Here is a 10,431-nt window from a genome sequence, read left to right as displayed (position 1 = left end):
TTATTTGTTAAAAAAAAAGAAGAAAACGATGGTGCCGCATCAAATACGATAGCGAAACCATATAAACAGCTTAAGCATTTTCCTACTTTCATGTTAGACGAAATTCCTAAGTTATCAAGCCTCATGGGTGATAAAACCATCTTCTCAAAAAGAAAAGTCCATCTTGGAGAAAGGTTAACGTGGCTACCCTGCAGATGAGTGTGGCACACCATTTGATGGATCCCATTAGAAGATCTCAAAGACCACTAATTGACCCATTACTGCTATCTGGGTCCATTTTGGGCATTGAAGACCAGGATAGCTCCTAGGTGGGTTCCATTAAATGGTACCTCACTGCCTGCATGCAAACAATGTAATGCTATCAACTCTACCAACCGTACTCTGGGGTTGTATGGGAGACAAGATCATTCAAAGAATGGAAAACATAGTCCAATCAATGGTTAATGGAGAATTCAGTGGAACCCACTTCTTCAATGAGCAGTTCCCTAGGAACTTTAAGTTTTATGTGGTGGACATCCCATCCGGCTCCCTCCAACTGTTTAAGGAAATTTTCAAACCTCTGTTCCAACGCCAGGAGACTTTGCTCAAGCTGATGAAATGCATCACCTGATGCACGCAAGTGCTCACAGAGCCAATATGTCTGCCATATGCTTCTCAAGACTGATAGACTTGTGGCTCCAACCTGGAGTAAAGAATGTAATGATCAATTACACGGGAGATAATATTTTGCTCCTGAAAATAGCCAGAGACAATTGAAAAATAAATCATTAATACCTTGAATGATACAAAAACCTCAATGTCTCTCTGTTGGTTTTGGTTCATGGCAAGAATATATTTCTCCCTTGCATATAACTTCAAAAGGGCCTTGGCCTGTTCCAAGTCCAGAATATTGGGATTAATAACAAATTTATAAAAAGAAAAACATTGGGAGTTAGAAACAACCTTTTTGTCCGGTGTACTGAGAGCTTAAAAGTTGTAACATAGCCACATTCTAGTTCATTTTCCACTCCTACAAATGGTTTTCTTAATAATCTACTACTAGTAATTCTTTCTTATAAGAGAAAATTATATCAATTTTTTAATAATCTCTTACTACTAGTATAATGGTAAAATCTTAGGCCATCAAACCTAGGAATGCAAGTTCAAGTCTGGAATAGGTCACTAAGTCTCAAATACCCCTACCCCTCCCAAGCCTCTGGATAGCCAGGACCATCGGTAAGGACCCTAAATTCTGTTGTTAAGATAATTATAACCTGTTTTAGATTTAACTAGGTCTGGATGTTTGCACTCTCACTTTTTAAAAAAAAAAAAGAATTTTAAGGTAACTGCAGAAAACAATTCTCTATTTCAGATTGTTTGAAGGATGTCTATTAAAATTCTAAAATCCAGAACATAAACCCTAGTGATGTGTGAATAAACAGGAAGCAAGAGAGTGAGTTGCAACATAATCTGAACCCTATTCTCTAAATAGTAGTGCAATTACTTTGAACAGAAAATGTGGCCTTTGATGGAGTGGAAATGTAAAACAAGATTTCTGCAGCCAAACACCAAATAGTTGGATGAGGCTTCTTTAACTTACTCATGCATATGTCATTATTTTCCATTTTCACCTTTATTGGTTGTTAATTTTTCTTAAGAAATGTTGCAATTATAAATGACTTTCTAGGAATTGGCCTTTTCCCAATATAGTAATTGATTTTGTATAATCATTTCCATAGTACAAAGCCTTAGTGTAAATAGGTTCTATTGTACATGCAATCCCATATTTTCCATAAATATTATTTTGATCTATATTTACCTCTTCAGTACATATATATTTATTTATAGTAATGGATTTTGGTCCTATAGTGGTTGAATACCCTCATGTGGCTATGAATCCCCCACTGTTGCCAGTCAAATGTTAAAAAATTGCTAGCCACATTAGGGTATTCAACTTCATATATTTTTTCTAGGTTCAGTTGCTTTATAATACACAAATATGTATAAAGAAAAGGATTCATGAGTTGATTTTTGATGCTTAGCATCATCTGTTTGCAAGCTGCAAGAAAATCTTTTAACTGTTCCTGGTCTGGCTTACACAACTTTTTTCTTCTGGTGTTAAGGCTTACATGACCTTGACCTTACTCTATAGCTTTAGATGGTTAAACTAGATTTCCATGAATAGCAGATATTTAGTGAGAAGATACCATGTAACTAGATCTCTCCCCACCAAGCATTTCCTCCAAAGAAACACCAAAGGTAATGTGTGGCTTCATGAATCTTTGCCAGGATAAAATATTTTCCTTCCTATTACATTCAATATATCCTGTATTGATCCATTCAACGACCATCATAAAGAGGAAAAAAAATAGAAAAAGAAAATAGAGGCCATATAAGGTATATAACTGTACCTGGAACAGTGGAATGCAGAATGTGTGAATTTACAAGCATACGAGCTCGCTTGAGATTTATCTGCCAGAAAATATAAAAAGAAGAAAGAATACACTCACAAGTCAAACATGCAAAGATCTATGCCAGCATCCACATGTTTCATGCTCTTTTTGCTGTTGTTGTAATTACTACTATTACTGGTTACAAGGTAGAACTTTAAGAATCAAATTCTGTGTGCTCTCTCAACAAGAAAAATGCTCTTTTGACTGCAGCCTAGGCAAAAAAAAAACTGCAAATAATATATTCTTACTGTGTTAAATCTTAGAGTGGTAAGTGACTGGTAACGTAACCAAAGGTGCAGCAGTCTAATGCTCAACCATGTTAATGCCAATGTAGAATATGATGTTACAAAGCCAGGTGTATCCTGCAATTATGGCTTCAACTTCGTTAAACACATCCAACCAATAATCAGACAACAGGCTTATGATAGTGAATGGAACATGTCATTAGAAAAGTAAATAAGATGACCTAGGCAACTTAAAGATGCCACAACAAAATTAGGGTGGCTCAGTGCACGAGGCTCCCGCCAATGCCACAAAACAATTCAGAATATTAAATATATGTACATGTGTATAGGTGCTAGGGGTGGCCATGAGCCGAGCTCTTCACGAGCCACTCGAAGCTCGGTTCGAGCCAAGCTCAAATATATATAATAAAATTATAGAAAATAATATATATAATAAAAATATTATAATTCTTAATTATTGAAATATCAAATAAAAAATATTTTTTATATATAATTTTTTAATTTTATAAAACATTTTTTCTCAAATCAAGCTCGAGCTTACAAGTTTTTGACTTAAGCCAAACTCGAGCCTCGTACTATTCGGCTTGACTAAGCTCGAATCCACCCCTAATAAGTGCAATTACAGGGGTACAAGTTGGGTATCTAATTTGAAAAACTCACACTGAATTGGCCTGGCCCACTCAAATTTATACACATGCTCAACTGAAGCCTGCCAAAGTTGCACCCCTATAGATGTGTGTGCATATAAATAGTTATATAGATGGATAGAGAGATACCAAGACCAATATTCCAATAGCAAGACCAAGCAGTTGAGCTGCCACTTCCCAAACTTCCTCCTGAGACAGTTAATTTGAAATACTTTAAGATAGGACTTAGTGGGTACTAAGATAAAAATATAAATTACAAACATTACAAAAGTGAATGCTCTCTTACTGGAGAGAGCTAGCATAACATCTAAAGTCTGAACTAGGCAAAAACTGGAAAACCTTCAGATTAGATTATTATTTATTATTATTATTTTTTTTTTTAATTTTTTTTTGGGGGGGACTATCACATCAAAGGTAAGGATCTCACCAAGAGATCCCTTCAAATCAGACTTTTAGCCCTTAAGTACCAATCTTGTTAATATGAAGAGAAGACCAGCATGAGCTAGCATTTTGACAAACTGAGTAAATAAATACATTTTTCAAGTGTAAACCTTACATTAGATTCATCAAAAAACTTTGTGATGTTAGAATTAAGCATGAGAATTCATGCGTTAACTTCAAAAGCCATGCCAATTTCTGTACTGTAATGACTTTCCTTTGAACATATGGAAAGCAAATTTTAATGAAACTAAGGCAATATACAAAGTTGTAATAATTATCATGGTTAAACTCATGAGTGTATATGACACTTAACAAAAATGGAATGGCGAAACAGGATTCATGTAGCCAACTCCATATAGTTGGGACAAGGCTTAGATGGTGGTGATGGTGATCAAATTACCACAGGATTCAAGTAAAATGTCTACATTTTCACAGATGCTACAGAAACTCAACAATAGATGTGGCACAGAACAGAGCAGAATGGCATAACAGGATTCAAGTAGCCAACCCTATATAGTTGGGACAGTGGGACAGGGATTAATTGAGTTGAGCAATAGAAACTCAACAGTACAGTATCTTTGAGTTTTAAATGAAACCAACCTTGGCTACCTTAGTCAAAATATGACGAGCATGAAATATTTAAGCAGGAGAATCATGAACCAAATAAAACAATAAAAATATCCGCTTCCCATAGTATGTAATTTCCAAAGTTTATGGGATAAAAACAAATCTATCAATTTATAGACATCTAGATGGTTGCCCTTGAAGCTTGACTAACAGAATTTTCTACAATAACAAATGAATCCATGTGACAAAAAAAAATATTACAGGAGGGGATTTTCTTTCCAGCACAAAAATAGCACTACATAATCGTTTGAGCAAAAAAAACACCATATAATATAACAGTACACATATAATAGCATATACAGAAGAAACAAATTACTATTATACCTTTGCTGCAACCTCTCCTAGATTTCCTGCAATGGCAAAATGATTTTGAATAACACGAAATGAAGGGTCTTTGAGTCCTCTTGCTACAGCCTGTTTAAATATCAAACACAAATGAGCATTAGTTGATTCTTTATATCAAATGCAATAAGCAATTTTTTATCTTTATTGGGAAAGAAAGGTAAATATTGTATTACTCATGTCAAAAGTAAAAAGATTACAACCCCCTGCACGACAAGGCACTGTGCAGCGCCCATGTCCTTTCTTTAAATTTTCTATTCCGTGTGCTTAGGTACAAAAAGAGAGCTAAAATGAAAAAAAAAAGAACTATACGGTCTGCCCCTTTAATATTTATGTGTTCCTACCCATGAATACAATCAACCCCATAAACTTTTCAACAAATTTTCTTCTGTACTTTATTTATTTTCAAAAAGCCTCTTGTTTCTTTCAGTCCGTGTTCTCCAAACCACTGTTGCAGGCCCTATTCTCCATATGACATTTCCTTCTTTAGATAAGCCTTTTAGCTGCGAGCACCTTAGAAAGGATGACTAAGAAGATGATCCAGGTTGTCAATAAACTCCTTGCTAGTCTGCAATGAATAAGAAGATGATCCAGGTTGTCAAAAGCTTCCTCACACATTAAACACCTGCTGGGCTCCACCCTTTGTTCTCTCTTTGCCAATTCATCCACTGTTAAACACTTCCCTAGAGTTGTTGTCCACATAAAAATGCAACTTTGGGAGGAGTGAAGGTATTCCATACACTGGCCTCTTGGAAGCTTTCCGTTGCATCTTCATTCAATCTATTACAAAAGGGCATAACTGTGAGCATTCCTGCTTTATTCCCCCTCCAAACTCTTTTATCTACCCTTAACAGATCGAGTGTGATGATACGGACTTGTTGCACTAGTTCCATCCACTGCCTTACCTCCCAGTCATTCAGATTCCTTCTAAATGCGCAACACCACTCACCTGGATTTCCTTCCTGAGAAAGCGTTTTAGTTATCACACGATCCTTATTTTGTGCAATCTCATACAGAGAAGGGGAAATCTCTTTTAAGGTGTTGATCTCCACACCATATGTCATGCCAAAATTTTATCTTCGTGCCATCTCCAACCACAACCTTGATTTCTCTTCTGAACTCATTTAATGACCGCCTATGATTTTCTTTTCCATCACCTTGGTTGTGCTCAATATAAAGATTGATAGTTATAAAAATGGCCATGCTCAACATAAAGATGGATAGTTATAAAAAATTATTAACAAAATGTGCATTTTTTCTGATAGATAATTGAACACTCAACTCAACAAAGCCCTGTCCCAACTATATGGAGTTGGCCAAATGAATTCTACTCTGCCATTCTGCTATATTCAGCCCCATGTTCATTTCAAAATTATGAACTCCAAACCATACCTCATTACTTTGAACCATGCTCTTTTCAGCCTGCACCTAGCTCTTTTAGAGCCTTCAACTCGCAACAGATCACTCTGTCCTACTAGTAATCATAGATGGTCATCTATGGACATGACTAATCTACTCCCATCATTTTAATACCTTTTGGTATTACTCGTTAGATTAGATGCCCAGAAATATGCTCATTCCTAATCCTATTTGGTTTTGCAACAGCAATCTCAATATTTGAATTAATAAAAATAGTCAATAGTATTATCAAATCATCAGTCTTGAAAGCATACAATACTTCTTAGTAAAGAATCCACGCCACTGAAATTTGGAAGTTACAAGGTATTAAAAGGAAATCAAAACAAAGAATTAACTTTATGTTCAGGGATACCTTGGCAAGGTTTCCAAGAGATGCAAGAGGAAGGAAATATGCTGGATACAATTGTGTACTGAGCTCAAAGATACTGCATAATAGATTTCCATCAGTCTAGTACATTGGTGACTTCCAAAATCAAGTTCACTTATTCTATTTAAGCGAACGAGTTGTTATATGGACCTTCCAGCACTTCCAATGAAGTCTGCATACATGCGCCACTGTTTTGGGTCATCATCAAAGAGATTTCCATACCGCCCACCTGGAAAATATAGGAATGGTTCTCAGCTTGAATACATTCACCACACAACCAAGTTCTTTCTTTTATCTTCTTTCATGACTGCCAGACCAATGAATAGGCGTCCAATGGCACCGATTCCATCTTTTGACACCCATCTGCCAAAAAAACTCCAAGTAAACATATGCTAGTACAACTTATGTATTAGTCCCTTTAATTATAATAAACAAAATAACATTTTATTCTTATCATCTAAAACAGTAAATAGATACTTCAAGTCATTGTAAATTAATCTATTACTCAAGGCCAACAATGAAGGAAGATGTCTCTTAATGGAAAAAAGCACTTCTCAAAAGTCATTAGGTCAAGGAACAATACCTGATGGCAGCAGCAGAGGCAGCAGCAGTGGTTCCTGAAAAAGATCCTACACCTACAGCCTGGTATAACCATCACCAAAATTAATTAGAAAACAGATAATTAATCATGTGCAGGATAACGTTTAACAAGAACACAGTCCATGAAGGAGTTCAAAAGGCTTTCAAATAAATAATAGATACTAAAAAAATGAAATGCATGAATCATGATGCAGAACCTCTGAAGTGTGGAAAACCATGTCTAGTCACTAGAGTGAGTCCCGGGCTCCCAGACAATCAATGCTGCCCAAGCATGGTAGACATGCAAAAAGAGAGGGGCATTTTGAAGGAGAGAAAATGTCAGAGATAGTGCCACTGCACCAGTCCATCTTTATAAGTGTCCTGGTAATATAACATTTGATATTTCTAGATTGAGCAACAAACCTATGAGCATTTTGGCAAGGGTGGAGAGTACTAACTTCTGGAGCAATTTAATATTAGTTTGCATCTTAATTTGGTTGTAGGTGTAGGTTGGTTGATAACCTTTCTTTCTGTTTTTTCTTTGAAAGGAAACTTACAGAAACCTAAGATTTGGTAGTGATTCGCAATCCACGATAATTGTAAAAGGAATCATTTAATTTTTCAGAGACTAAAAGATAGTATTCTCTTGATTGGTGTTACTAGTATAAATTAAAAAAAAATAACAAAAATGGATAATTTTTAACGGAAAATTGCAATATTCTTTCGTGTCTAAGATGACACTTGAACAGTTCAACACATTCAGGAATTCCATCAATAACCATTTAATGGAAGTCAACTTATTTCCATAGTTCACATAAACAAACAAAAACAAAATATAGGGTTTGGTTGATATTTAAGTAACCTTTAGGAGACTTGATGTCACTAATGTGTGGCAGATCCAACCAGTAACATTTGTTGGGAACTGCAATAGCATGTATTCCAAGTAATCATCTGAAACTGATTCTGCGTTGTACATAAAATGAGAACATTAAAAGCATGCCCAACATGCATAATAGGATCCTAACATTTATAAGCTGGAATAACACATCTATCATTTCAAATATTAGTAGTAACCCCTTGTACTAGATTTCTTATTCTTGTTTCGTTTTTGCAGATAACAATTAAAAGCAGATATGAATTCTGAATGTTGTTGATGCTAATTTCCATCTATTACCAAAGCTGGAGATTCAAGGATAGATTTCACAGACCAAAATCAACATAACACTTTCAATCCATAGGATTCACTTGGAAGGTAATATCAAAGTCAAAAACAACCCAAATATATAAAAACATATATGTAATTATGTATGTACATGAGCACACATAAACACCAAAATGCATAAGCACATAATGCATATATGATAATATAAACATATGCTAATTATCTATCAAAAAAAACATATGTTAATAAATTCTGCCATTTACAAGTGCTATAAACTCCCTAAAATAAACACAGTATAACTAGGATAAGACAGTTTCTTTAGCTTGAATTAAAAAGGAAAAGATTAAAGAGGTTCTTCCTAATCACTTTTTTAAAGCCTATGTACTTGCAATTTCTGTTTGGAACTTCAAATGTTTATTTTAACTTTTTTTTTGTTTGAAAAAGATAAAGCATACATTGTATAGAAAAGAAAGGAAATGCAGAGGCCCCATGTACACCAAGGATCTGTGGGAACTTACGAGCAGATAGGACAATTTTCAACTAATAATATAATTAGCAAACAAAAAAAAACTAATAATATAATTGGGTAACGTCCACAGATTGGACAAATTTTTGAGGAACAAGTAACAAGACAGAACTTTTAGCCAAAAGAAAAGCTTACTCTGCTATCTCACTGGATCTATGTCCTATTTGTCTATTTTTCACTTCCTACAAATAAAGAAATTACCGAAAGGAACAAGAAAGGAACTGATGAGATGAAGCATTTTTTATTTTGAGTTTTGACCTGGAAATCCTGCAGGTAAGATAAAATCCTTTAGGACATGAGGAAGCCATGATAACTCCGCATCAGAGGGTTGTGATTCTTGTAACTCATTTTTAACAGGTTCATGCTCCTCCAAGAAAGTCTGTATTCGGGAATCACTGCCCAGCACATACCTGCTTGAACCCACAACATAAATTATCACGAACTTAGGCATCCATACTACAATATGGAATATCCTTTACATGTGCCAGGTAAATACTGGAATAAATGTATAAGGAATCACATCCCCAATCTTACTTTTTCCACAGAACATTTTATTTTCAATCAAATAAAAAAGAAAATGAAATAAAACAGAATTACCAGACCGCATGAGACTAATAGGAAACTAGGAGATAACAAGAAAAACCTTAAATGGATATAAAATGGGGGAAAATTAAAACATCCAAGAGAAACAGAAGTTAAGTAAGGACCTCTTTGCAGTACCATTGCCATATCTCTCTACCAAAACCACATCCGTTGGCCCTTGAACTCTGTAGTAACAAAACATGCAGAGCACATAATTCGTCAACATCAAGCCTAACAAAACATTTGAAAAAACAAAAACCCGACTAATTTGCTTTCACTTTCTACCATTTGCAACCGAAACTCCATCCATTCTGTGTGATGATATATACCAGCTGAAGCTAGTCAATTACGATGCACCGAAGGACAACGAGGGATCCGTAATTGCAGTCCCATCAAACAGAGCTACAGAAAAATTAAAAAAAAATATAGGAAATTATCACATGAGTACCTTCTCTCACGAACCTCTTCTTCTGCTCCTCCTCCTCGAGCATTGGATTGTTCAGAGGAGCAGAGAAGTCGAGCATTGGAACCACTCCTGCTTGAGCTCCTTGTAGAAGGTTTGAAAGAATATACAGGGAAGAAGAATTGCAGAGAGTGGGGCATCCGTGTGAGGAAATTCAAACTAGGGTTAGGGTTTTAAAGATTTGCAGTGCAGATTCTTCCTCTTTCCCTATCTTTAATATTTGTCACTTACGAGGTCTTGCAGTTGAAACGACATATCTACGTCCCCAAATTGGCGCGAAGTAAATACTACGCTTCTCGTTGTCACCGAGATAGTGAAAATCTAGACCGTCGGCTTGGAGGAAATCCAAAGTCGTGAGCCGGGAAACACTGGGCCCATGATTCCATGAACCCTTTTTACCACTTGCCAATCAGCCCAACACGGGCCCACAAAAACTTTGCGCACGTATCATCCATCTGCATATTTGGAATATCTCCCGAATTCATGGGGAGAAGAATGTGCGCCTGAATTCCCATTTACCCCTAATTCCACTCCAACCGGACCACCTGCTTAAGGCGGGAATCGATCCCTAGTCTCAGCTATATGGCACCACGGTCCAC

At 35.9% G+C, this 10,431-nt stretch overlaps 1 protein-coding gene across 1 annotated transcript; it reads right to left on the bottom strand.

Annotated features, from left to right (window-relative positions):
• Nucleotides 1-366: 366 nt before the first annotated feature.
• RUS5 (root UVB sensitive protein (Protein of unknown function, DUF647)) lies at nucleotides 367-10,092 on the bottom strand. Its single transcript, XM_010255563.3, has 15 exons — nucleotides 9,818-10,092; nucleotides 9,495-9,554; nucleotides 9,046-9,197; nucleotides 7,962-8,062; nucleotides 7,104-7,162; nucleotides 6,837-6,883; nucleotides 6,671-6,749; nucleotides 6,506-6,578; nucleotides 4,717-4,806; nucleotides 3,454-3,513; nucleotides 2,681-2,794; nucleotides 2,391-2,451; nucleotides 2,187-2,305; nucleotides 775-870; nucleotides 367-682 (listed from the first exon to the last, which is right to left on the bottom strand). The coding sequence occupies exons 1-15, from the start codon at nucleotides 9,970-9,972 to the stop codon at nucleotides 434-436; spliced, it is 1,515 nt and encodes a 504-aa protein (XP_010253865.1). The 5' UTR covers nucleotides 9,973-10,092; the 3' UTR covers nucleotides 367-433.
• Between the last annotated feature and the right edge of the window lie 339 nt (nucleotides 10,093-10,431).

Source organism: Nelumbo nucifera, chromosome 2, assembly GCF_055504915.1.
Source record: "Nelumbo nucifera cultivar China Antique chromosome 2, China Antique-T2T, whole genome shotgun sequence".
Lineage (NCBI taxonomy): Eukaryota > Viridiplantae > Streptophyta > Magnoliopsida > Proteales > Nelumbonaceae > Nelumbo > Nelumbo nucifera.
Note: the sequence above shows the minus strand (reverse complement) of the source record. Positions and strands in the feature narration are given on the sequence as shown.

Excerpts from the sequence above, each read along its gene's own strand:
- RUS5 (XM_010255563.3), bottom strand. The coding sequence starts at position 9,972 with ATGCCCCACTCTCTGCAATTCTTCTTCCCTGTATATTCTTTCAAACCT. Across the intron at positions 6,579-6,670 it reads TTCATTGGAAGTGCTGGAAG|TATCTTTGAGCTCAGTACAC; the intron begins GTCCATATAACA and ends TCTATTATGCAG. Across the intron at positions 2,795-3,453 it reads CTATTGGAATATTGGTCTTG|GATACACCTGGCTTTGTAAC; the intron begins GTATCTCTCTAT and ends CCATAATTGCAG.